At 53.1% G+C, this 27,192-nt stretch overlaps 1 protein-coding gene across 3 annotated transcripts; it reads left to right on the top strand.

Annotated features, from left to right (window-relative positions):
* Positions 1 to 26,744, top strand: KAZALD1 (Kazal type serine peptidase inhibitor domain 1). Of its 3 annotated transcripts, none has more exons than XM_060286221.1 (6): positions 1 to 160; positions 565 to 1,124; positions 2,267 to 2,427; positions 2,508 to 2,655; positions 2,840 to 2,957; positions 26,683 to 26,744. In XM_060286221.1, exons 2-5 carry the CDS (start codon positions 617 to 619, stop codon positions 2,932 to 2,934), a joined length of 912 nt encoding a protein of 303 aa, XP_060142204.1. In that variant the 5' UTR covers positions 1 to 160; positions 565 to 616; the 3' UTR covers positions 2,935 to 2,957; positions 26,683 to 26,744. The 3 variants fall into 3 exon arrangements, with proteins under 3 accessions (XP_060142204.1, XP_060142203.1, XP_030721233.1); XM_060286220.1 differs by lacking the exon at positions 26,683 to 26,744 and adding an exon at positions 3,961 to 4,152; XM_030865373.2 differs by lacking the exon at positions 26,683 to 26,744 and having other exon boundaries at positions 2,840 to 3,218.
* Positions 26,745 to 27,192: the final 448 nt, after the last annotated feature.

Raw genomic sequence — 27,192 nt, 5'->3', positions numbered from 1 at the left:
GGGGCGGAGGAGCTGCTCTGTGAGTGCAAGTCCGTGGACTCTGTCAGAGATTCTCAAGTCGGAGCAGAGGTGGCTGGCGGGCCCACCCGATTCCTTTCCACTGCCTGCTTTTTCGGACAGGAGTCACGGCTGCTCTGAGGGGCATAGTCCCGGACACCAGGTGAGCGCTCTGGGCCCCAGGGCATCACCCCACCCCCACCCTAACTCACACAACCTCCCCCGCTCCACCCCCTTTCCACCCTTATTAACAACTCCTTCCTCCTGGGACCAGCCATTCCCACCCACCTCTAGGGCAGGAAGCTTCGAAGTTGGATGGTTTGTGGTGGTGGTGGTAGAGGTGGTGCGCGTGTGTGCTTGAGCTTTATCACTCCCTCCTCTCACCTCTCCCCAACCCCCAAGAACAGCCCAATCAATTACCACCCAGCGTAACTGGATGACCCCTCCTATGACCCTTCGACACTTGACTCCAGGGTAGCAGGGGAGGGGGCAGTGCTAGGGTCCAAGTTGGTACGAGTAACAAGGAGGTTGCTTCCGACCTCCTGACCTGGTTTCCATCCCCGGCAGGGTGCCACGCACGCGCTGAAGCCCCTAGTGCTCTCGAGGCTTCCAGCTAATCATGCCCCAGCCGCCCGCAGCTGCCTTGTCGCTGCCCGTGCTGCTGCTGCTACTCCTGGTGGTGCGGACGCCGTCCCCGGCTGGCGCGCGGCCATCCCTAGGCCCCGATTACCTGCGGCGCGGCTGGCTACGGCTGCTGGCGGAGGGCGAGGGCTGCGCTTCCTGCCGGCCAGAAGAGTGCGCCTCGCCGCGGGGCTGCCTGGCCGGCCGGGTGCGCGACGCGTGCGGCTGCTGCTGGGAATGCGCCAATCTCGAGGGCCAGCTCTGCGACCTGGACCCCAGTGCCCACTTCTACGGGCGTTGCGGCGAGCAGCTTGAGTGCCAGTTGGACGCTGGTGGCGACCTGAGCCGCGGAGAGGTGCCCGAGCCGCTGTGTGCCTGCCGCTCGCAGCGCCCTCTCTGCGGTTCCGACGGCCGCACCTACGCTCAGATCTGCCGCCTGCAGGAGGCGGCCCGCGCTCGGCCGGACGCCAACCTCACCGTGGCGCACCCCGGGCCCTGCGAATCGGGTACGCACGGCCCACGACCCCCACCCCCGCCACTTGGGTTTACAAAAGGCGTTGCTCCCCGGTCCCCGACGGCATTGGTCTCTGGCCAACGGAGCGAAAAAGTTGACGCCAGGGAGGGCTCGAGTCCATTATAAGAGTTTGCTCTCGGGGCCGGTCCGCAGAAGCCACCGCCTGAAGGTGCGGGTCCGGAGCTTTGTCAATAAGCAGCGTGCGCTGGGGCGCGTGAAAGCTCCAGACCTGGCTGGCAGAGACCAACCCTCTGAGAGAGCAGGCACATAGCCAACGCTTGGCCTCAAAATTGAGAGAGTGAAGAGAGACTCTCAGACTTTGCCCAGACCACTAGAATTCAGGCAGGGAAACTTGGGTTCCTGTGAGATGCAATCCGGTTTCGTTTGGGCGGCTCCGTAGAGCCAGTGCTTAGTTAACCTAGTCTCCGGACCTCTGCCTGCGCTCCCCTTTCCTCTGCGTTTAGGGCTTAGTGGAGCAGGGGGACTCTTCTAGCTCCTCCTCCCCCATCCCAGCGGGCTGAGGGCTATTCAAGCCTCAAGTTTTCTTTGGCAGCTCTAGTAACCTTCACTTCCTGAGCCCCTTTGAGGGGTCTGGCTTGGCTGGGGCTGCTGGGAAAGTAAACGCGCTGCTGGAGGGTCCCCCCACGACCCCAGGCTTTCTGCCTGCTGCCCAGATTGATTTCAGTGTCCTTGCCTTTGCCACGTGGACTGCCCCGCCACCAGGGTGGGGTGGGGGAAGGGCTGATCTTCGGGACTTTGGCAGCAGGACCTGGTTAGAGAACGGGGAGGGTGTGGGGGAGGGAGGTGTTGCTTACAAGTCCAGCAGGGTAGGGGCCTAGAGGGTGGAATGAGGACAGGGGAGCAATCAGGGACAGAGTGTGGTTGCCAAGCTGAGGTGTGGGTCTCTGTGCTTGTTTGCGCATTTTGTCTGCCTGTGCATTTCCACCGCTGTGTTCCCACCCTTGTGTGTACCTGCAGCTACATTTGTGTATGTGTCATGTCATGTTTATGGATGTGTATTTACTTCAGCATATATGTATTCCCTCACAAACACATTCAAAATGGTTTGTATATGGGGTCCTTGCTGGGCTGGATGTGCCATCCTGTTCTTAGGCCTCCTATCTCCACCCCCAGAGCCCCAGATTGTGTCGCATCCATATGACATTTGGAACGTGACGGGGCAGGATGTGATCTTTGGCTGTGAAGTGTTTGCCTACCCCATGGCTTCCATTGAGTGGAGAAAGGACGGCTTGGACATTCAGCTGCCAGGGGATGACCCCCACATCTCTGTGCAGGTAGGGACAGGGAGCAGAGGCCTCCCCGGGGCAGCCCACCGTTCCTCTAGAACGATGCTGCTGACTCCTCCTGGCTCCAGTTTAGGGGTGGACCCCAGAGGTTTGAGGTGACGGGCTGGCTGCAGATCCAGGCTGTGCGTCCTAGCGATGAGGGCATCTACCGCTGCCTGGCCCGCAATGCCCTCGGCCAGGTTGAGGCCCCAGCTAGCCTGACAGTGCTCACACTGGGTAAGGGAGAGCCCTGAGCTCTGGGGGCTGGGGGAAGGTGGTGGATTCATGCCTTTGAATGTGTGTCCATGTGTGTATATGCATGTGGGTACACACACAAGCATGGCTTTCTCACAGACTGGGATACATGGGCACTGACAGCCCTCTTTCCTGTTCCCTCTCCTTTGTCCCCATGTGTTTGCAGACCAGCTGAACTCCACAGGCATCCCCCAGCTGTCATTCCTGCACCTTTTTCCTGAGAAGGAGGCTGAGAGTGAAGAGGCCGAGGATTACTACTAGGTCCAGAGCCGTGGCCCATGGGGGTGGGTGAGTGGGGATAGTTTTCAACCCTGCTCTTGAAAAGATCTAGAAAGGGGGAGCAGGGCCCCTTCACAGATCGCTTTAATGCCCTTAGTAGGGGAGATGTGATGGTGGTGGGAGAGACAAAAGTTGGAGGGTAAGGAGAGAGGCAGCGACTAGGGGAGGTGGGATGCAGAGGGGCCCATGCAGGAGGTGCTCTGGCCAGGACAGTCTCCTGTGTGGACCAACCAGGCATTAGGCAATAGCTGCCTGCTGGTCTCTAGGCTGAGTGGGGGGGGTGGGGGTAGGGGTGGGGAGGAGTGGAGCTGACACAAAGGGGTGCAGACAACAGGATCCTTTACTTCTTTCCAGCAGCCCTCCCTCCAGCTCTGCTCAGCCAGTCTTCTGACTGCCCTTCTGCACAGCTCCTGCTGTTATTTTCCTAGTCCCCAGTCTTTGCCTAACCTCAGTCTACCCTTTCTTGAAACTCACCTTCTAGAAAATTTCCCTCTCTCTAAGTCCCAATTGCACATACTAACTGCAATCCTCTTTGCTGTTTGCCATCTGCTGTCCAGGAAGGCACGATGGAGCGTGGTTTAGCTCAGTGCAGTAAGATGGGCATTTGGGCATGTCTGATTTTCCTGTCGTTCTGGGAACTCCATGAGGGCAGTACCATATATTATACCACTTTGTACTGGACGATGCCTAGCACAAGACTAGGCACAGTAGGCACGCAATAAAGATTTATGAACAAACTGAGACAGATGGTTCATGCAGATTTGCACACAGAGACCGCCTTTCTCTGGGAGGCCTCCCAGGGTAGTAGGACTCTGGCTTCCAGAAGCTGTAGGTCCTGCTCTTTAAGCACATGCCTGCCAGATGTAGAGGAAGCTTGAGCTGGGGCCTCCCCCCGCCCCAGGCAGGAAGGTTGGAGCCATCTGGTTGGGAGGGAGGGTATCCCCCCAGTCTGCACTCCATTGGGGCTGGTCTAGAGATAGATTGCCTGCCTCTCTGTCCCCTCCCCAGGCAGAATGGGAAACCAGATCTATGTGGGTAGGACCCAGTATGAAAGCATAAACTGGATGGAGGAGGGGAGAAGTTTGGTCACATGTATGGGCCACACCCTAGGATTTCCCTACGAAGCCGCCCATTTCCCAGCCGAACCCAGACAAAATCATGGTAAGCTTTTTTTCTCGTCTGCCCCAACTGTGACTTGTCTTCTCTGGCTGGAGGTGCCTCACAGAGCCGTACTCTTTTGCTCCCGAAATCTCTCTCCACACTCCCCTTACCTCGCCCAGGGACACTGGTGAGGCGAACTGTTTATTGACTGACTAAAGGAGAAAATGAAAGCTTAAGTTGGCGAGGCCAAGACCCCCGTGTGTGGGTGTCGAAGGCCTCCTACGCGCCTGGGTTCCACCCGAAGCCTGGCGCCACACAACGGGAGAGGTCGTAGTTGACTCGGTGTCTGAGCTTGTCCTCTGGGGCCCAACGCAGGGAGCCCGGCCTCTTGGGAGGGGCGTGGCCCGGACCCCAACCTAAGGGCTTGGCTGCCCCTCCCGCAGAACCTCAGGACTCGTCCAGAGGCTAAGTCAGAGGACAGCTCTCGTTGCCGAGTCCTGGCTGGAGTCCGGCGTTTCCAGCAGCACTCAACAGCTCGAGCGGGTTGGATACTTGGGGCGAATTTTAAGTTGACCGCGAAAGTAGGGATAGGGATGTGAGCAGTATGGTGGGGGCAGGAGGGTCAGGCCGTTCAGCGTCCGGCCCAGAAGGAGGTCTGCTCCGCGCTGAAAGAGGGGACTGGGGTCTGCGTCCCCCAGCAGCCAGGGAATCCGCCACTGACTTGTTCTTCGCCGGCGACTCCCGGCCAGCTGGGCTCGAAGGCGCCCCCTGGTGGGCCCATCGATCCTACCGCGCCCACTTGCAGAGCAGAGGCTCCGCACGATCCTAGAGGGTCACACGCATCTCCAGAACCCGTACAACTCCATCACTTTTGCAGATATTACAGGATGTTCAGGTGCAGCCTCCTTATAGCCTCAGTTTCCCCCTCCGCGGTGCTACAGGTTCAGGCCCCACAGCCTTGAATAGGAGGAACCCCTGCTGCGCATACCCCCCCCCCCACCTGCTCCAGCGGACTGGCTTTAATAACGTCGCTGGAAAGTGACACGCGATTTATTATTAAAGAATTGCTGGGACGGGAAAGGTTTAATAAACGCGCTGCAATGCCGAGGATTATTCTCCGCAAATAAATGAGAACGCGGGCGGCGTTTTAATAAATAATTTCCCGCAGCTCCCGGGGGAGGAGAGGGGAGGTGGAGGGGGAAGCCGAGCTGCTGCCAGTACTCCCGACTTCGCCTCCCCACGGGTTTCCAAGCCTTCCTCGCGTTTTTCGTCCTAGGTTGCTCACACCCTACGTATGAGGTTCCAGGGGAGCTGACTCGCAGTGGTCTAGGTCTGGAGGCAGGAGAGGCTCTGCCCCATCCTACTTCCCCCATCTCTGGGATTTTAAGTAGTTTGCCTAAGATGAGCAAATGCGCTTCCTTCCAGCTCTGAACCAGAGGTCTGAAGTCAAGACTGGACCGGGGCAGGAAGGGTTAAACCGGGACCAGCCGCTCCCAGGCTGAGGGTACTAAGTCCCAGGGCCTAGCCACTCTCCTCCCAGCTTTTGGCTGACCCGGCTGGGCGTCCCAGGCAGGATGTGGGGAGTAAGCCGCCAAAGGGGGCTGTGTGTACCGGTGTGTAGGTGCTACAAGTGTCCAAATGTCCTCGACTCACTCCTTGGGCCATTTTGGGGAATAGGGCCACTGAAGCCGGTTGCTTGTTAGTTCGAAGGCTTCAAGGAAGGGTCCTTGAGCCGCGCTGGTCTGAGTCGAGGGAGTCCAGGTGAAGTCCAACCGCTAGCTCTTTGGTGAACAGGGTGTGTGTATGTGTGTGTGGATCTGAGGGCTGAGCAGATCTGGAGCCCCAAAGGGGAGTCCACTTCTCCAACAGAAGCCTGGAGGCCCAAGAGGATGAATCTGATTTGAGAGAGGGCAGAGATTGCAGGCTTTGGGCACCAAGGACAAGCGCATCAGTCTTGTAGGTAGGGGACAGGGCAGTGCCTGGGGTACGCCGGCTCTGCAAGCTTTGGGCCTAGGCGGAGAGAGACACGTCTGGCGACACCTCTGGCAACACTTGGGAGTACAGGAAGTGGTGAAAGAGTGCCATCTGGTGGTTATTTCTGGTTGTAGCAGCCAAACCTGGGCCTAGGGTCTTGAGACAGTTAAATTGACTGGAAAAATTTGAGTAAAAAGGTGCTTGAGGGCTTCCCTGGTGGCGCAGTGGTTGAGAGTCCGCCTGCCGATGCAGGGAACACGGGTTCGTGCCCCGGTCCGGGAAGATCCCACATGCCGCGGAGCGGCTAGGCCCGTGAGCCATGGCCGCTGAGCCTGCGCGTCCCGAGCCTGTGCTCTGCAACGGGAGAGGCCACAGTAGTGAGAGGCCCGCGTACCGCAAAAAAAAAAAAAAAAGTGCTTGATTTGTATTCATATACATATGTGAAGGTGCACATGTATATGTAGTATATATGTGATATCTATAATATGTTCATACTATTTATGTGTGTATATGTGTTTACATGCACTGTGTACATGTATGTATATGTAGGTACATCACAATGTTATGTATGTAGATTATCTAAATGCAGATATATGTATGTAGATAACCATGTAGGTGCATATATGTATGTGTGTACATAAGCACTGTATATATGGATGTGTTGTTATATGTGTATATAGCTGTATGTATACATTTATTTGCAAGTACATGTTCTATTATTTGCCTTTCTTTCAACAAATTTTTTTTTTTTTATGCGGTACGCGGGCCTCTCGCTGTTGTAGCCTCTCCGGTTGCGGAGCACAGGCTCCGGATGCGCAGGCTCAGTGGCCATGCCTCACGGGCCCAGCCGCTCTGCGACATGTGGCATCCTCCCGGACCGGGCACAAACCCGTGTCCCCTGCATCGGCAGGCGGACTCTCAACCACTGTGCCATCAGGCAAGCCCTCTTTTTTTTTTTCTTTTAATTTATTTTATTTATGTTATTTTTGGCTGCGTTGGGTCTTCGTTGCTGCACGCAGGCTTTCTCTAGTTGTGGCGAGCGGGGGATACTCTTCGTTGTGGTGCACGGGCTTCTCATTGCAGTGGCTTCTTTTGTTGTGGAGCACAGGCTCTAGGCACGCGGGCTTCAGTGGTTGTGGCACGTGGGCTCAGTAGTTGTGGCTCGTGAGCTCTAGAGCGCAGGCTCAGTAGTTGTGGCGCACGGGCTTAGTTGCTCCACGGCATGTGAGTTCTTCCTGGACCAGGGCTCGAACCCGTGTCCCCTGCATTGGCAGGTGGATTCCTAACCACTGTGCCACCAGGGAAGTCCCCTTACATTCTATTCTAAGATGTGCATGTGAATTAATTATATACATGTATGTTTACAGGATTGTGTGTGCATGTATATATGTATAACTCTGTTTACATATATATATGTGAGGAATAGACAGGCTTAAATACTCTGGTGGGCTTGGAGATTCCCTGTTTTTTTGTTTAAAAGCTCAGGTCCTGTCACCTAGGACTCTATTTCTAAGTGTGTAGGCAGCTGAGGGCAGAGGGAAAGAGGCTGGAGACATAGGCTGATTACCTCCTAGGATATGTTTTGGTTATTTCCTCAGCCCTCTGAATGACTAGGTTCTTTCTAAACAGGGAACAGCTAGGTAAGTCCACTTAGAGTGATGGAATGTTAATGAAGATCAATTCTCACCTCTCTGCTCAAAGCAGAGCACCTTAGGAGGAAGGATGATGGGTTGGGGATGGGTGGGAATGGAGTCTGGGAGGCTGGGGGTAGGAATAGTTACTCGGAGGGCAGTGGTGCATTTAGAGACTGGAAGAGATCCAGTCTGGGAGGTAGTGATGGAAGCTCTGGGACTCAGTTGCAGATAATGGGGGTGATTTGAGAACTCTTGGGGGAAGGATGAGCTGGTGGATAGAGATGGGGCCTGAGGGGAGTAATGAGGCCAGGATCAGGGATGGAGTTGGGAGGGTATGGAGGTAGAGCCTCTGGTGGCAAGGAAAACCAATCTTGGGGTGGAATTTGGAGGCCATCTCAGATGGAGTCATCCCTCCCTTTCTCCCACCCCTCCCTTCTCCATGCAGGGGCCCCTAATGTTCTTCTCTAGTCCTCTCTCCTCAAGCTGGGTCCCAGATGTGTGGGGGGCAGAGGAGAAGAGCTTAGGCTCCAGACCTTGGCCTGGCTTAGGTGACTCATTGGTGGGCGAGGTGAGGCAGAACTCTCAGCACCACGGTCCCATGAAACCCCATCCCAGCCACCTGGCTCATTGCCTGCCCAGCTGCCATTACCAGGTTTCAATTTGGGCTCAGCCCAGGGGGTTCAAACAATGGTGACCTGGAAAAGATCACAGAACATACCCTCCCCTCACCACACACACATTCCTGGGACTGAACTGGGAAAAAGGTGCTTCTGGATCATTCCTTACCTCCTTTTGCTAGATGTTCTCCAGACACAGTCAAGGCCAGAAGTCTTCAGGTGCCATCCTCACTCTTGGTCTGTGGTAACACCTCATTCCTGTCCCCTTCCTTCTCAGCCTCCTGTGCTGGACTACATCATCCTAAAACCAGGGTTTCTGTCCTTTCATTGCCTCTCCTCCCCTTCTTCAGTCCTTTTCTTCCCAGGGTTGAGATCTTAGGTCCCTGGACTGTGACCACACTGGTTGAGGGAAGGGGGGTGGGCTGAAGATACAGGCTGGTTCCTGGCCTGCCTTTATTTTCTATATTTTCTCTGCTATCTGGGCAACTGAAAGCTCTCTGAAGAGGGTGAAGAGTTATGAAAATCAGTTTTGGTGACAAATGTTACCCCACAATCAAGTTTCACCCTGTCCCCTTGGTGGGCAGCACCATGGGAGGCAGGATGGACTTTAGGGTACTGAAATGGGGTCATGAGAAGTGATGGGGTCTTCCAGGATGAGTGTTGAGGGCTCTAGGGACAATTACTTCCTGCCTCCCCTCTGTCCCCCCATCCCAACCCCAGATCACTAAAGCGGGGAGAAGGACCCACAGGTCTTCGGGACTCAGGGCCCACAGGGGCCCAGGTTTTAACTCCTGGGGATCTCTAGGGGAAGTTGGTCTCTGAAGGGTAAAGCTAGGTCTTTGGGAACAGAACTGGGGGTTGTGGTCAAGGACAGGCTGGAGAGGGGACATGAGCTTTTGTGGTACTGCTTTGTAAGTGCATACCTTGGGCAAGTTTCTAAGCTTTCCTTCTTCTGTGTCCTCCTCTGCAAAACAGTGATAAAACTTCCTCTGTAACGGTTGTGATGAGATTAGAGATCTTATAAGTAATGTGTCTGAAACACAATAGGTATTCAACAAATGGTCAATTTCACTGTCACTATTTCTAGGTGGGTGAGCTACATGGAGATGGGGCAGGGTACCTAGCACAGAGCTTCCTGCTGAAGTGTGTGGGTAATTACAGTCTTGTGCCTGCCTGAAGGAGGCCTGAGAAATTGGGTGTTAGGAGGAGGGGAAGGGCTATGGCAAGGTGGGGATGGGTAGGGGCTGGGCTTCCAGAGAGCTTGGCAGCCTTCACCCTCACACACCCCCAACCCCCGCCCTCCTCAGGGAGCCCCTGTCAGAACCCAGGGCTCTAGCTCTGGGCTTGGAGGGAGGGGCATCCTCGAAACTCACTTCCATCCATCTCTTTTATCTGGGCTGCTGAAGGGCTGGAGCTCCAATGGGGCCTCTGATGGGGAACAGATACAGACCAGGCGGAAGCAGCCGGAACTGTGCTGAGCTGGAGCTGAGGACCAGGCCAGGGGGTCAGTGAAGACAGATAAAGCTCAGAGCAGCTGGGGACTCAGGAGACCCGTGGGGAGGGGCAGCAGGGGCTGAGGGCGGGCTGTGTCCTGAGAGGAGGCGAGGGCCGGAAGCTTCTGACGGGGATGATGTCCATCAAGGGCTTCAAATGGCCGGAGGAGGCCTTTAATGACTCTTTGGGAGGAGGGAAGGGGCAGAGCTCCCCCCCATCCCCAGATGTGGCTGCCGGAAAGCCAGGGTACCTGCCAAGCATGAAGGTTGGTCCCAGGGAGAACTTGAGCCTGAGAACAGGGGGACCTCAAGGTCCAGGCCAGAGGCAAGGCTTCTGGGGGCTGCCTTACCTTTAAGACGAAGATGGGGGAAAGGTTAGTAAGTGATTCTGCGATTTTAGTTCCTGTTTTAATTAACTTTGAAGGGCTTGGGGCCTCCCTGAACGCCAGGGAGAGAAGCAGAGCAGACGTTTATTTTCCTCTTTTTCCTTTTAAAGACAATTTTATTAAAACACTTTGTTTTCATTCTGGCTTGAACATGGGGCATTTAAATGGAAAAGTAATTATTTCACCTCGTTTGCTTATGGTGAGAGGAGAGTCAGGAAAGGGAGGGATGCCAGTGAGGGAAGAGGCTTGCAGCTTTGGGCTGGCACATGCGTGCATGCACATGCACAGGCCCTACAGACAGGCACACACAATCAGGTTCACACTCACAGCAGCATGAGTCACCACACAGAGCCCCTCACGCTGGCACACACTGTGCACCCACAGAAAGACACACCTCATCCACACCCTCCCAAATGCAGACTCCTCAGTACTTGCAAGCTCAGAGCATCCACCCACCTGAAGATACACTCCTGTACCACAGCCATACCTACAGGCAAAAGCTCTCTCTCCTACACAAACACTCGCAACACATTGTGCTCACAGTATAGGCCCCCTCACAGGTACCCACACACAGCCCTTCCAAGCATTGGAGGTGTGAATGCATGCCCCCCCCAACATATTTAGACTTTATCAAGTCTGTCGAGTTGTATCATCACCAGTACATACATGTTCAGACACACAATTCTCATTCTTAAACACACAAGTGCAGGAGTTCCTTGGTGGCCTAGTGATTAGGATTCTGGGCTTTCATTGCCTTGGCCTGGGTTCAATCCTTGGTCAGGAAACTGAGATCCCGCAAGGCGGGAGGCGTGGCCAAACCAACCAACCAACCAACAAAACAAACACACAAGCGCACCCTGACAAGGAGCCTAGCAATGAAGCTGGGGGTGAGGCTGAATGTTATCATGGAGAAGGAGGAGGGGTAGAACTCTCCCTCTCATTGGGGTCCCTGGGTCCCCAAATCGACCTACCCCCCAGGCTACTCCATGAGCCCATTTCTCTGTACCTGTAACATCCTCGGAACGGTCTCTCTCCCGACCTTGATTCCGCAGCCTCTGGGACGGAGTCCTCCCTGCCTCCCACCCGTTCCCCACCCCAGGCGGGAGAAGGCCAACAGGTCTCCTAGGCTCAGCTGCCCTGGAGGGGACCGGGTTCTAATTCGGATTTCCCTACCTCCCCCGCCCCCTCTCTCCCCTGCTGTGTGGCCCGGCGTTAGAGGGGTTAAAACTTCGGTAGCGTGCCCCCCTCCACTCCCACCCCTGGCTGGTACGTCGAGGGCCGGGTTCGCGGGAGCCGTACCTGTACTTTGTCTTCATCTGTCACCGCTTCTGACAGTCAGATACATCTTGTGCGGGGGTGAGGGGGGAGTGGGGGGCGGGGGAGCAATAATTAACCTCTCCCGCCTCACACCCCGAATGCGGCTGCCTCTCCTGGCCGGCCGGCCGCACTCGCTGCAGGATCTGCCAGAGAGAAGAAAGGGGGAGGGAGGGGGAGGGGCGAAGGGAGAAAGCGGGAGAAACTAGAGAAGGGCGCTGAGAGGAAAGGGAGGAAAGGCCCTGACATTTTTATTGCCCTGCCAACTTTTTTCTGCACCCTTCTTTCCACTCTCTTCCTGGGGAATGGCTGGGAGTTGGGAGAGGTGATTAGAGGGACGGGAGAAAGCCAAGTGCACTCACAGACTCACCACTTCCCCCTCCTATCTCAGGAGTTCAGGCCCCTCTTGAAGGCCTGGGGGCTGATTTGGGAGAACAGTGGTGTGAGGGAGAGTCTTTCGTGTACGAGCTTTGCACAGGGACAAGCAGGAGGAAGAGAGTGTTGGGTGGTGTAGAGGGGGTGGGGGACGCCATGCTGGCGTTTTGCATGGATGGCAAATGACTAAAGCTTGTGTTAAGGATTAATTACTCTTCCAATCACTAAAGGGGGAGGGGTTTCACCTTATTCCCGCAGAAGGCAAGTGAGCCCAATGCCAAGGGGCTGTGGATGACAAGGACTCCAGATTTGGGGTGGTAGACAGAGGATGCTTCTAAAAAGTAAAGTAAGGCCCTGGGGGGCAGGGTGGCTGGACTCAGAGCTTGCACAGGAAGAAGACAAATTTGTCTTGGGCTAGGTCCTTGGATGAGGCAGGTGGGACTCAGGGTCAGGCAAGAATCACCTGCAGCCAAGGAGACAAACGTGAATATAGAGTATTCCCAGCAGTCAGACTGCTACGCCCTGGGGTTTGCCCAGGACGAGGAGGGAAGCAGCCCGGACCATAAGAAGAGGGGTTGCTGTCACTGCTGGGCTCTGGGGGGTGCAGAGGGAAAGGACCCTGCCTGTCCCCTGGGCAGCCTGAAGGCCAAGAGATTCTAGCTTTTCCCATCTCTTTGAGAAGTTGTTAGTCAAATCTGTCGTCTACCGTGTCTGAGAAATAGGACCTTTCTCTAAGGTCCCTGATTGAGTTGTGGACACAGTGTAGTCCACAAGTCAGGATCCCTGGTTCTCACGCTGGTTTTGCCACTAGCTAGCTGTGTGGCAGAAGATGAGTCATTTAACCTCTCTGGACTTCAGCTTTATCATTTATAAAGTGGCAGGGGTGGAGGTTGGGGGAGACTGTTGAGACAAACTCTAAAGACACTGTTGATACTCACGTCCTATAATTTTCTAAGATCTGAGGAACCTTAGCAGGCTCAGCTGTGCCCCCCACTGCGCCCCTTACACATTCTCTGAACCCCTCCCATCCCTGATCAGCACATACACAACCCCAAAGGGTGCATGTTCTCTTCCTCTCTCTCTCTCTCTCTCTCTCTCACACACACACACACACACACACACACACACACACACACACTCACTGCCTCCTTGCCCCTTGTATTGTGCATCCCTGGACTCCCAATCATTTACGAAATTTGCTGTGGTTGGGAAGGAGCCCAGGACCAGGGCACCCCAACAGAAAAGCTGACTCTATGTATTTCTGTTAAAAGAAAAAGGAGGGCTTCCCTGGTGGCGCAGTGGTTGAGAGTCCGCCTGCCGGTGCAGGGGACACTGGTTCGTGCCCCGGTCCGGGAAGACCTCACATGCCGCGGAGCGGCTGGGCCCATGAGCCATGGCCACTGAGCCTGCACGTCTGGAGCCTGTGCTCCACAACGGGAGAGGCCACAACAGTGAGAGGCCCGCGTACAGCAAAAAAAAAAAAAAAAAAAGGAAAATGCCTATCAGAGCTGGAGACTGGAGCACTGAGGCAGAAAGTTAGCACCAGAAAGGGCTTGCAAGTGGGGAGAGGGACCATTGGGAGAGGAAAGAGAGCCCTGGAGAGGTGAGGAGAGAGAAAGACGGAGAAGGCTTAGCTTAGCTGCAGGGGACTCACGCTGAGAGTGAGGAGTGAAACGCTGACAGCCTTGTCAGGAAATCACCTCAAAGTGTCCCACACCCCAGCCTGTCAGGCTCCATCTCCCCAGGGGAGGAGCCCCTGTGAGTCACGCTGCTGTCTGTCCCCTTGATTCCACCCCTTCCTCCTAAACACACAGCCCTGCTCCAGAAGAGGGAGTTCCTTTCTGGCTGTTATTTCCTTCACCTGGAGAAATGCTGTGCATTTTGGCAGCATCAGGGGAGAGGAGAGAAGCAGGAAGAAGTCGAGACTGCCTGGGCTGGGGCCTCCTAGGAAGGCTCTGCATCAACCAGAGCAATGCAGTGCCTAGGATGGAGCTGGTCTCCTAGGCAAGCGTGGCACTTAAGAAAGAAGTGGGGTTTTCTCTAACAGCGTGGAGTCTGGAGCAGCGGTGGGTCACCTAGGACCCATCAGGGGCCCTGGAACAAAGCTGGGCTCTTGTATAGGCTCAGCTCTGTTGAAGGGGAAGCTTGGAGTTTGGAGAGAATGGTTCGGGCAGCCTTACTTGTGGAGTGGAGAGTCTATCTCTCTCTTAGCCTTGGAGGTCAGAAATGAGTTTTGGAGGTCAGAAATGAGTTTAAGTCACTTTGGGAATATTCTGGGGTTTCTTCTCTGGCCCTGTCTCCTTTCTCCCACCTCCCCTTCTGTGGGAATAGGTCTCAAATTCCAGCCCCAATCCCCACTTTCTCCCACTTCCAGAGCTCCACTCATCACCTTCATAACTCCCTAGTCTGTCTTTAAAGGATTCTTTTCATTGTTCTTTACTTTTAAAATATAATACATGAATATATGCTTATAAAAATTTCGAACAGTTTCAAACAATCCAGAAATGTGTAGAGCAAGAAGCAAAGGCTCCTCTTTCCTCCTTCCAATTCTACTCTCTTCTCTGTAAGTTACTGGAGGTAACAATATGGTATGTATTCTTCTAGGTCTTTTACATAGTCACTACACACACACACAAATTAGATTTTAAAACAATTATTGTATATATTTATCATGTCATACTACTATTTTAGTATTTGCTCTTTTCACTTTAAAAATATCAGAGATATTTGCCGGGTCAGCACATAAGGATGTACCTCATTACATTAGATAATTTCACGTGGTACTCCATAATAGATTTAACCAGTTCCTTAGGGGTGGGCTTTAACATTGTTTCGAAGTTTTTGCTCTTACAAACAATGCCACAGTGAACCTCCTTAAACACATGTCATTTTGCACAAGAATGAGTATTTCTGAGATTCAGATTTCTAAAAGTGGTACTGTTGGGTCAAGAGATATGTAGTGTATGTATATCTAACCCTGACTTCTCTTTCAAGCTTGAAACGCACATTTCGAAGCAAGAGCCCACAGATGCTTAGAAGGGGGTGGCCTGCTGATTTTTTCCAGGTGAATGTCTCCAGACACTTCAAATGCAAAAAGTCCAATACCAAGCTCCTTACCCCTCTTCTTCCATCCCTCCCCCTGCCTCCCAGCCTCCTTGCTTTGGTCAACATCACCCTATACATGCTGTTGCCCAAGCACCACACCTTGGGTCATTTTTTTTTTCAGTTTATTTATTTATTTATTTAGGCTGCGTTGGGTCTTCGTTGCTGCACACGGGCTTTCTCTAGTTGCAGTGAGCAGGGGCTACTCTTTGTTTTGTTTTGTTTTTGTTTTTTAACATGTTTACTGAAGTATAATTGCTTTACAATGTTGTGTTAGTTGCTGCTGTATAACAAAGTGAATCAGCTACATGTATACATATATCCCCATATCTCCTCCCTCTTGCGTCTCCCTCCCACCTTCCCTATCCCACCCCTTTAGGTGGTCACAAAGCACCGAGCTGATCTCCTGTGCTATGCGGCTGCTTCCCACTAGCTAGCTATCTTACATTTGGTAGTGTATATATGTCCATGCCACTCTCTCACTTCATCACAGCTTACCCTTCCCCCTCCCTGCGGGGGCTACTCTTCATTGTGGTGCGCAGGCTTCTCATTGCGGTGGCTTCTCTTGCTGTGGAGCACAGGCTCTAGGCACACGAGCTTCAGTACTTGTGGCACGTGGGCTCAGTAGTTGTGGCTTGTGGGCTCTAGAGTGCAGGCTCAGTAGCTGTGGCACATAGGCTTAACTGCTCCGTGGCATGTGGGATCTTCCCGGGCCAGGGCTTGAACCCGTGTCCCCTGCATTGGCAGGTGGATTCTTAACCACTGCACGACCAGGGAAGTCCCAAACTTGGGTCATCTTTACCAAGGTGTCTGTGTGTCCAGATTTGCCCAGGATTGTCCAGTGTATGTGTACTGTCCTGGGGAAATGATTGATAGCACTTTGTTTGTACTCAAAATTGTTCTGGATTGGGCAATAAATTATATTGCCACTCTGTTCCTCTTCATCTCTGATTTCTGTTCAATCCATCGCCAAGTCCCACCACCTCTCCCTTCATTCTTCCCTGTATTCCTTTCCCATTGTGTGACTTTGGATCCCATCATCAGGCTTGAATGAAAACAGGCTCCTAACTAGCCCCCAGCTCTGCATCTCTCCTCCCTTCAACCCATCCTTCTACTCCACTGCCCATCTTATCTTTTTAGGCCCTTCTTTTATCACAGAACTCTCTTGCTTCCCGTTGCCTGGAGATTCCCTAAAAGCAGGGGACCATGTATCTCCCCTCTAAATATGGACTCCGAAGGGCAGCTGACATTTCTATGCTACTGTGCCTGAGTACAGACTCATAAGACTGAGTCCACTCGCAATCTATCATAAGGCCATAGTTCACCAGAGCACAGACTTCCCATCCCCATAGGTCAGGAATCTGTATCACCTTAACTGGAGAAGGGGCAGGAATTGGGCACTGGAAAAACTGTTCCATGCTCCCCCAAACTAATGAAGAGAAAGACTCCTTGTGATCTGAATGAAGCCTAGAAGGTAGCTTGGCGTCTCTCTGAATTCAGATCTGGGTTGTCCAGAGAGGCCCCCTAAGGCACTCTTTCTCTTCCTGCTCACCTGGTGCCACAAAGATTCCAACCAGTTTTCCCTCCATCTCTTGTTCCAGGGCTGGAGTCTTCAGGGATATTTTATATTTGGCTCTTATCCAGTTGCCACCCGCCCACTGCACTCCATGCCAGCTCTGAGCAGTGTCATATATAATCAAACATCACAGGAACTTCCAGTCCTTGAGTGAGAGGGAGGGTGGCAACATAGAGCTCATGATGTATATAGGTAGTGTTGTTAGAATCGACCCTCAAGCCACTGTAAGCCCCACCCTGGAGAGAGGACTCTCAGGAACCTTCAGGGCGGGTCTGGACAGGATGCCGTATTCCTCCCCCATCATGTTAACCCCCACCCACCTGAGTCTCTGGGATAAACCTCTGGCGTGCTTCACCAAACTTAAGGGCACCTGCAGCCTCTCCAGTCCCTTCCCTGGCATCCCCTCCCCTCACTTAGATGTTGCCAAATGGATGGTGATCTTGGATGGGTCCTGGTGGCCGAACTCCAATCAGAGGGGGAGGCATCCTGGCCCCCTGCCAGCATTCCGTCCAGAGTAATTTGGCAGGAAAGCGCCAGCTGCATATATTTGCACATCTGTTTATGCCTCTGGCTTGTTATTTATTCTCTCCCTTTTATGGGCAGTAGAGCCAGAGCACACCTCAACTCTTCCCAAGTTAGATTAACTGGGAAAGAAGGCTGGGACACTCAGTCATGACAATTGCTGATGTTCATTGAAGGGTATGCCTTTTCCAGCAGCTGCTGCCACTTTTCATAGAGACACAGAGGAGAGGAGCAAAGGGGAAGGGAGGGGGAGGGAAAGGATGGAAGGAGGGAGGGGGAGGGGAGGGCTGTGGGGTTAGAGCCATAGTCATGCTGGGAGTACTTAAATCAGGTGGGCTGATCCCTGGCTCCACCGGGGAGGGGGAGAGTTGGCCAGTCTTTCAAACACAATCACTCTGATCTTTCTCCCTGCTAGACACCAGATTTCAGCTTGTGTGTGTATTCTTGGATGGAGTGGGTGAGAGTCAATCATGTGGATAAGGTCTTTAAAAGAGGTTATGTAGGATGGGCTTCTTGAGATGCTTAAATAACTATTCTTTTTTTAAATTTTTTATTTTGTTTTTGGCTGCATTGGGTCTTCGTTGCTGCACGTGGGCTTTCTCTAGTTGTGGCAAGTGGGGGCTACTCTTCATTGTGGTGTGCGGGTTTCTCATTGTGGTGGCTTCTCTTGTTGTGGAGCACGGGGTCTAGGTGTGTGGGCTTCAGTAGTTGCAGCACACGACCTCAGTGGTTGTGGCTCGTGGGCTTAGTTGCTCTGCGTCATGTGGGATCTTCCAGGACCAGGGATTGAACCCATGTCCCCTGCATTGGCAAGCAGATTCTTAACCACTGTGCCACCAGGGAAGCCCCCAAAATAACTATTCTTGAGGGATTTCTGGGACAAAGTACTTGGTGGTAGAGAACCAGAAGCCAGGTTCTGTCCCTGGGATTAATAAGGAAAAGGAGTGAGAAGAGGAGGAAGAAGAAGAGAAGAAGGGAAAGGAAGAAGGGGAGGAGAAGGAAAAGGAAAGAAAATGTTAAAGAATGGAGAAATGGCAGGGAAGAAAGAGGGGAGATTGGAGGGGCCTGGAAGTTTAGAGATCCTTGAAATGGCTGAGGTGCTATCCTTGGTCCTGACCGATAAAGGGCCCAGGAATTGTCCAGAGTCCCTGTCCTGGATGGGGCTCCAAACTCCCTGAAATTTCTTTTGAAGGTGACTGGATAATTTTGGAGTAAGAATAAAGAGCTTGAGCCTCATCTGGTGAGAACTGAATCCACAGGTCTAACTTCTCCCCCTCTAACCCCTTCTCCCTCTCCTGCCTTTCCCCAAAGCAACTCCCTATGCAGTCAGTGCTCCTTGCAGCGGACAGATAGATGTGGGCTCAGAGAACCCTGTGCAGGACTCCTGGGTAAGGATGCAGGCAACTGAGTCCTGGGAGACCCCTAGCCTAAGTGGGGGAAAGTGAGGGTGCCCTGGGGGGAGGGAGTGCTGGCCTGGTCAGATTAAAAGCAGTTGCCAAAAGTCTGGACAGACATTTTGCTTTCACTTTCTTTCCTGCTCCTTTACAGAATTCGAATACCAACATCATTTTTTCCCCCTCCTTCAAAAAATTATATGTAACGAGCTGTTCATAAGCGGGCCTTGCACAGATGGGGGTTTAATCAGCTAGAGTCTAAGCACATGGGCATTCCAACCTAATCCAATTCCCATCAGTTCATTAGGGAAAATATTCATCACCCAGAGATTATATTGAGGCCAAAACTCTGAATGGATTCTAAAGAGCTGTCAGTGGAGCAGTAACTGCACCAGCCAAGACAGGAGGCCAGATTGTGTGGAGGGTGCCTGGAAGTCCCTGGCCAGGTTCTGAGACACCTGGTCTTGCCAGGCTATGTCATAGGTACTTTTTTTTTTTTTTTTTTTTTTTTTTTAGAATCACTGTTTATAGACTTTGGGGCCAGGTACTGAGGAAGAAGATAGAATAGAAATGTCAACTGCCCTTGGGAGTCCATATTTAGAGGGGAGATACATGGTACCCTGCTTTTAGGGAATCTCCAGTCTGATGGGAGAGACATGGCTCCTACCCTCTGGACTGCTCTCTGAGCTCTCTGAAGAGTGCTAACTTGTAAGTGATCACATATCTCTGTCCTAGAGTTTCTAGCAAGAGGCAAGAAATTGCCACCTCATGAAGGCACAGGTAGGGATACAACTCCTACCAGTTCCTACAGCAAATCAGAAAGAGAAGTTGGGTATAGAAGGCAGGGTACAGACTCCAGACCAAGGGACACCATTACATTCCTTCTGTCGTGGGGTGTTGAAGCAAGTGAAGCGAGGAGGAGGGGTTAAGGGGTTTCTCCAAGGTTGGCTTCTCCCACATAGAAGAGACCCTCACTGATATCAAAAGACCTTCACCTGCTGGTATTGAGAATCTTGAGCATTTCCCCATAGTTCTTTCTCACATTCCCATGTGAAGTTTGGGAAACATGTTTGTTTATCACCTCTGGCTTTCCTGATGCCACCCTCTGCCTGCCATTTTTCTTTCATCCTCCCTGGTGGTGGTGGAGGGGGTCTTGTCTTAGGTGGCACACACTCATCCCAGGGTACTTCTGACCCAAAGGCAAGGCATTCACAGGGCTAGACTTTGGTCTCAAAGCCTGTAGTGCTTCCTACCACCTTCAGTCCTAGACATGGTCCTGTGGGCTGAAGAGAGCTGGTGCCCTGCAAAACTTGTCTCCTCTGCCTGGGTCCTCTGCCCATCTGCTCACCTGGCCCAGAACAGAAGTATGGGAGAGAGAAAACATGGGGCATGAGGCCTACCCTCCACTAGGGGTGAGGAAGAATTTCCTGGAGGAAGTACACTGAAGCTGAGACCTGAAGGGAAGTGGGAGGCACCCAGGTGTGGGGACAGCAAGGATTCTCACCCTTTTTGGTCACTTCTGCTCCCTTCACCTCTTATTTCCCAGGCTCCTGGGACCCATTCTTGGCTCAGTGCCCTTCAGTCCAGTCTCCAAAAGTTATCCTCCCCTACCCACACTCTATCCAGCCTCCCCAGGGATCTCCCAACTCTGGGACTATGCCAGGACACTATCCCGCAGGGATTCAGTTGAAAGATTTTGGACCTTGAGGAGGAGGGCACAGAGGGGGTGGAGTCTGGATGTTCCTCAAAGAGAATGACCAGAGCCTCGAAGATACGTAAGTGATGCCACTCTCAGGCCCATGTGTTCAGGAGGGAATCAGAGAGGGCATCAAGAACCTGGGACAGAAGGGCCTGGAGCTGATGGAGAGGACAAGATCCAGATAAGAAATGAAAAATCAGCTGAAACACAGTGATACTTCAGAGTTATGAAGTATGGGGAGCCAAAAATACCTTCCCACGTAGGCACAGGTATAACCTACCTGAGACTTGGGACGTAGGGCCAGGTCCAGCTGCCAAATGGAAAATGGTAACATAATTGGGGGTCCAACTCCAAACCTTATTTTCCCAACTATCAAATCTTTGATCAGCCACTGTTTTGTATCTGATTCCTGTTTCCCAACCTCTAAAGAGAGGCACGTCAGTCAGGCCAAGGACCGATTGACTGATGCGATTGTGGGGTTGGTATCCTGGGTTCTTGATGCTCTGACTCCTTCCTAAGGACGTGGGGCTGAGAGGGGAAAACCCAAAATCTGTAGGTCAGGCAGTCAGGAAGGAAAGATCAGGAACAAGCTGGATGCCCTGGGCACTGACAAAGCTGTTGTCCCCAGGCAGTAAGGAAGATCTAGCAATTGTACAGCGAGCAGTTGTAGGCGCAGATGGCATTTGCAGTCTCCTTCATCAAGAATAGCTCAGTTCCTCTTAAGGGCTCACCTGATTAGGTCAGGCCCACAAAGGATAATCTCTCTGGTTTAAAGGCAACTGTTTAGGGACTTTAATTACATCTTCAAAATCCCTTTTCAGCAGGCCCTAGATTAGTGTTTGATTGAATAACTGGGGGAAGGCGTGTATTTGCTGCAATGTGCCTTCTTCCCTTTCTTCCATTCTTTTTTAAAATAAATTTATTTATTTAATTTATTTATTTTTGGCTGCGTTGGGTCTTCATTACTGTGCGCGGGCTTTCTCTAGTTAGGGCAAGAGGGGGCTACTCTTCATTGCGGTGCGAGGGCTTCTCATTGCAGTGGCTTCTGTTGTTGCGGAGCACGGGCTCTAGGCGTGTGGGCTTCAGTAGTTGTGGCACGTGGGCTCAGTATTTGTGGGGTGCAGGCTCAGTAGTTGTGGTGCATGGGCTTAGTTGCTCTGCGGCATGTGGGATCTTCCCAGACCAGGGCTCGAACCCGTGTCCCCTGCATTGGCAGGCGGATTCTTAACCACTGCACCACCAGGGAAGCCCCCTTTCTTCCATTCTTATAGCTTAACCTAGTTGCCACATCAAAAATCCGTCACATGGTGAAAATGATTTTCATGAAGATTAACTGTTAGATACTCTTTGTGAAAGTTCCCAACAGCCCTAGCTGTTGGGAACTCACTGTAGGTTAGTCAAACCAACCTAACAGGAATTTACACACTGGGGAGCTGGTGCCCCTCTTCCCTCAGTAAAGGGAGGCTAAAGAGGTCCGTCCTTTGTTGTCCTTGGTCAGAAAGAAGGGCATCTCTTCAGGGCTCTTGGGGTTTGTGGATATGGTTCAGCATGGGGAAGATCTCAAGATCAACCAGCACTATGGGGATGCCCTGCCCTGGCTGTTGGGACCACCAGAGCCAGAGGCACAGTAGCAGGTGATGGGAACATCTTCAGTGACCGGTGGGGCTTCAGCAGGTAATTACCCGGCAGAAGTGAGGAACTGACAGGGTAATTATTAGCTTCTAATTGCAGGACAAACTCAGGCTGAGATCCTCCTCTCCAAAGCAGAGGGCATTACTATTTGCATAGCAATTAATTACTTTGGGAGCTACGGAATTTAATTACCCACTAGTCCGCAGGAGCCAATAATTAAATTACTCTCAGAAACAGGGTATTTATTTCCCAGTTAGGCTGAGCAGGTAGCTTCTACCTTGGGGAGCATGCCTGGGTGGTGACCCCTGAACTAATGGTTGGCCCTTGGCCTGAACAGACATGAGTGGCAAGCTCAGTGCCCCAGGAGGGAGTGTCCACAGTGCAAGGCAGACAGATACCCAACACGCACAGATGCCAGCCCTCGCAGAACACTCGGACACATGGCACACTCAGACTCGGGGCTGGAGCTCAGACGTGTGGTAGCCCATGGAGCTAGGCACACTCGTCCCCGCAGAATCACACATATGGTGGGAAGAAGTGCCAAGGAACCAAATAGGGCATTTTGGGCTCGTTTTGCCATAGTTGTTTGGCCTAACTTGTATCAAAATATAAAATATTTTTTAGTACCATGTATTTTGACCAACAGACTGTGGTTCTGAGCCCATTCTAGAATCTCTTCTCACCGCTGGTTCTTCTCATGGATGGGGTTGGAGTTGGGAGAGGCTCAGGACAGAGTGGGAGTTAGGGAGGGGCTATGGAGTGTCTGTTTTGAACACCAGTTGATAATAATTAAAAATAATTGTGGGGCTTCCCTGGTGGCGCAGTGGTTGAGAGTCCGCCTGCTGATGCAGGGGACACGGGTTCGTGCCCTGGTCCAGGAAGATCCCACATGCCGCGGGGCGGCTGGGCCCGTGAGCCATGGCCGCTGAGCCTGCGTGTCCGGAGCCTGTGCTCCGCAACGGGAGAGGCCACAACAGTGTGAGGCCCGCGTACCGCCAAAAAATAAATAAATAAATAATAATAATAATAATAATAATTGTGAAACTTTAATGTTTCTGCATCAAAATGGTCATGTCGAAATGTCATGTACTCCTGAGAGATACTTCAGTAGAAGGTGGCCTCTTGGAGTGGAACTGTGTTACATCCAGCATTTACCCCTCCCTCTTCAAAGAAAGCAAGGTGGGGCTGGGGTCATGGAGGTGAGAAGTTGCTGAGAGGAGGGAGAAGCCACCAAGGGTGTATCTGGTCAGCCTGTCCAGTGACTGGGACCCCCTGTCCCCCAGGCCTGAGAAACCTAGTGGTTGGGTAGTGTTGTCCTCCCAGCCCCCACTGCTCTCCCCTAAGTCCACCCCGTCTGCTCTCCGTCTCATTGCTCCCCACTGGCTGCCTGGGAGGTCAGCAGCTGCCAGGTAGTTGAGGCAGTGTGGCTTTCTCCTCCACTCCATCTGCAGAGTGTAGGGCGAGGTGTCTGGCTCCGGTGCCGGGGATTCTAGCGTCAGGGCAGACTGCAGCCCGGTGTGGGTGGGCCAGTCCTCCGGTTTGGAGGGCACCGTGCCCCTCTGAGGGAGGATGAAAGGAATAGGGCTCTGTTTCCTTACTCTTCACTTCCTTCATCCTGGGAAGGCTCTCAGGCAAATCAAGTGAGTCCTGGTTATTCGGTCCTATCAGCTTCCTCCCTCTCTTTCCTCCAGGTGATATTATGGAGCCCCTGATGTGTTCAGATCCAGAGCCAGGCCACCTCTCTGCCCTGTTGCCTTTGGAGTTTCCAGCTGATATGAGCTCCCAGCTCTGACTCCTTGGAATTCCCTCCCAAAGCCTAGAGCTGAGCCCCTGCCCCACCCCCGCCCCTCCAGGCTGGCCTCAGGGCCTCCCCAGGTGGGACCCCATAGGCGCTTCTAATGAAGTTCTCTCTGATTCCATTCGTGGCACCCACCACCCGAGGAAGGAGTGGCCGGCCCTCAGCCCAGGCTGCTGACAGCAGCAATCCATCTCCATCACAGTAATGGCGTCCCCATTAATCGGCCATAAACTAATAAAGCAAGCACTTTCCACCCCTCACCCCCCCTCAACTTCATTAAGTCTTTAGTACATTAATATGTCTTACTTAGTGTCAGCTAAGCCTCTTTCTCCATTTGGGGTGGAGCATGGCGGGGTGGGCGCCTTGCCCAGTGGGTGGGGGAACATGACCCCTCGTCTGGCCTGGGCAGAGAGGCTGCTGACTCAGGGCCACCCACTCCCCTCTCCCTCCTCCACCACTGCCCCCTTGAGGGGCCTGAGAGGCAGTGATGGAAGCAGAAGCAGGAGAACAGGAGACGATGGAGAAGTGGCAGAAAGAGGAGAGAGAGGAGGCTGGAAGGCAGGAGACAGGATGGGGGAGGAGCTGTACACCTCCAAATTAAATCTGTGATTCAGGCATCAGATGGGCCGACAGCCAGAGATTAATTCGACTGATCGAGTTATAAAGAGCGGGAGGCCTGGGTAATCAATCTTGCTGCTGTCAGGCCGACAGGCAGGAGTATTAACCTGGCTAGACGGCACATACCGAGGACTTTCATTTCATTCACCCCAACCACGTCCCTGACCACGTCTGGCCCGTCTCTCCAAATAATAATAATTGTGGCTGTTAACAATGACAGAGACAGGATGAGGGGACTAGCTCCTCTGCCGGGCCCTTCTGTCCCGGACCTCCCACCCCTCGCTCAGTTTGACCGTTCCCAGGAAGCAGAGCAAGTGACAGCTCTTGGCCCTCTTTGAGAGGTGGGGAAATGGAGGCAGGAGCTCCAACTAGACCTTCAGACAGGCCAGAGGTGGGGCTGGGAAGGCCCTTGGAGATCATTGTCCTAGATCGCTCTTGCCTCCTGGGAAAAGAGTTGCCCCCCAACCAGCTGGCTCAGCCCCTGGCACTTTTGGCTCTGGCCAAGGAAGCTGGGATCCAGAAGGTCAGACTTAGCCACCCTCTGGCCTCTTCGGGCCCTGGCCACAAATCTGCATCCTGGGTGGGTTGTGTGGTGGCCCCACCCCTAAAACAGGCCCCTGGGCTGGGCAGAGCTGCTCTCCCTGACAAGCCGCCTCCTCCCCTGCTTGCTCTCCTCATCTGACAGCGTCAGTCCACACCTGGGGGGGGGGGGGCGGTTGGGGTCTCCCTGCAGAGACTTGTGGAAACACCATCCCTTGGACAGAGAAGGGGTGGGAGTGGGTGTGCTGCCTTGAAGTTGACACCTCTCTCAGCTCCAGTTAATTTTCATCCTTCAAACCCTCACGTCTCTTTCTTCCTCCTTGCTTCAGGGAAAGGAAGGAACATTTCGCGCGTTGTGTGTGTGTGTGTGTGTGTGTGTGTGTGTGTGTGCAAGAAGATGTGATGGGGGGCACCTTTAGGGCTTACTGGAAGTGAGCCAGGACTAAGTCAGCCCTCTGAAGTTCTCATGCCAGTGTGGGCTATAGGAAGTGGAGGCCTTGGAGGGCCGAGGTGAGGAGACACAAGCCTGCTCCTCCTTTCTCAGTAAGAATCAGGCACAGGGTTAGTTGAGGGGGCCCTGGTCCCTATAATGCTCTAACAGTATCTATTATTATTGCTATTATTACCAATCTAGGTACCACCTCATCCCTGACAACAACAATGCAACTCTCATTCATTAGATTTGAAATATCTAAGCATTTTATGTATGTTACAACTTTAATGCTCACAAAAAGCACTGTGAAGTAGGTTCTATTTTCAGCCCCATTTTACAGATGAAAAATTGAGGTTCAGAGAGGTTGGGAGACTTGCTGAAGCTCACACAGTCAGGACACTATAAAGCCAATACCTGTACCCTACCCAGAGCCTCAGCGCAGGCTATCTTTCCCCCAAGGCACCCAGGTTTCCCTTGGCCTCCACCAAGGTCTCCTAGTGTTCCTGTTGGCTGATTCTGGATATCTCCAGCTGAGGCTCCCTGGGCACCAGATCCCTCTGGATATGAGGAGGGTGGTGAGGGTGGTGCTACTGTTCGTTCAGAGGGTGGAGATGGGGGCTTGGTGTCAGAGAACACCCATCCAGGGCAAAGGGAAGAATAGGGACCCCATCCGGGGAGGCTCCCCAGTGCCTTGCCCTGGAATCACCCCAGGGAGGAGAATTCACCCCCTCCCCAGTTCCCATGGCCTCTTGGGAAAGGAGAGGGTGCTGACTTGCCTGCATCACCCGCCCTCCCCAGGGATGGAACAATTGGAGGGGCACCATGCTGGGTGTGTGGTGGTGGTTAGGGGGACTTGGATGGGTCTAGACACAAAGCTCTCCCTCTCACCTCCTGACCCCAGCTGGGGCTGGGCCCGAGTGGGGGCCGGGGAAGGGGGCCTGGCTGAGGTGTCAGGAGTTGGAGGCTGGAGCCAGGCCAGCGCCTCTCCCAGGCTCCCTGGGACCCATTTCAAGTGGCTGCTTCCAGGCTCGGCCAGCCCGGGGGAGGGGGAAAGGGAACAGGGAGTCTGTTTCCAAGCAAAGGTTCAAGGGTCTCCCTTCCTGAGCCCCCGCCCCCTTGCTCAGGGCAGCTGTTGATTCCATCCTGTCAGTCTTGGCGGTATTTACTCCCTACTCCTTTTCCGGGGCCAAGGCCCAGTGGAGGGACCTAAGGCCATGGAGACTTTATGTGCCACCCACCCCATCTTGAGGCGGTTCTTGTGCTTGGGGTAGGGGTGGATGGAGACCCCTAGCACAGACCCTCAGAGGCCGGAATCCCCAAGTCTTAAGGTTTTGATCACTGGGGGGGGCTGGGGATTTACTTGTGATTGCTCTCAAATACCCTTTGCTCCCCCACCCCTACCAGCCTTTGCATTCATGCCAGACCCTGGTTCGGGGGTCTGGGGTCTAGTAATTCAGGGACCTCTTGTGGCAGTAGGGAACAGGAATGTTCTCTGATTTCTAATTCTCTCAACCCCATCAAGGTTGACGTGGAATCAGATCCCCAAGGGCTGTCTTACTGTGATCACCACGATGGTCGCTGCAACATTCTCTATGCTGTAGTTCCCCATCCGAAGGTAATAGAGAATTATCTCCATGGTCTCTGCTTCTTCTGCTTTAGGCTGGAGAAAGGTGGGTTGCTGGGGAAGGAGAGAGGAGAGATCTCTTAAGGCAGATCACGTAGAAGATCTGTTTCAAACACTGGCCATCTTTCTGGGCCTCCGTTTCTTCATCTGTAAGATGGGAGAAATAATGTCTACTTCCTTGGTTTGGGGTGATGCTCAAGAGAGATGGCAGAGGGACTTCCCTGGTGGTCCAGTGGTTGAGGATCTGCCTTCCAATGCAGGGGACACGGGTTCAATCCCTGGTCGGGGAACTAAGATCCCACATGCTGTGGGGCAACTAAGCCCGTGCACCACAACTAATGAGCCCACTCACAGCAACTAGACAGCCCATGCACTGCAGCCTGTGTGCCACACGAGGAGCCTGCGTGT

The sequence above is a fragment of the Globicephala melas genome, chromosome 16 (genome assembly GCF_963455315.2).
Source record: "Globicephala melas chromosome 16, mGloMel1.2, whole genome shotgun sequence".
NCBI lineage: Eukaryota > Metazoa > Chordata > Mammalia > Artiodactyla > Delphinidae > Globicephala > Globicephala melas.
The sequence above is the reverse complement of the archived record's forward strand: the minus strand, read 5'-3'. Positions and strand labels throughout refer to the sequence as shown.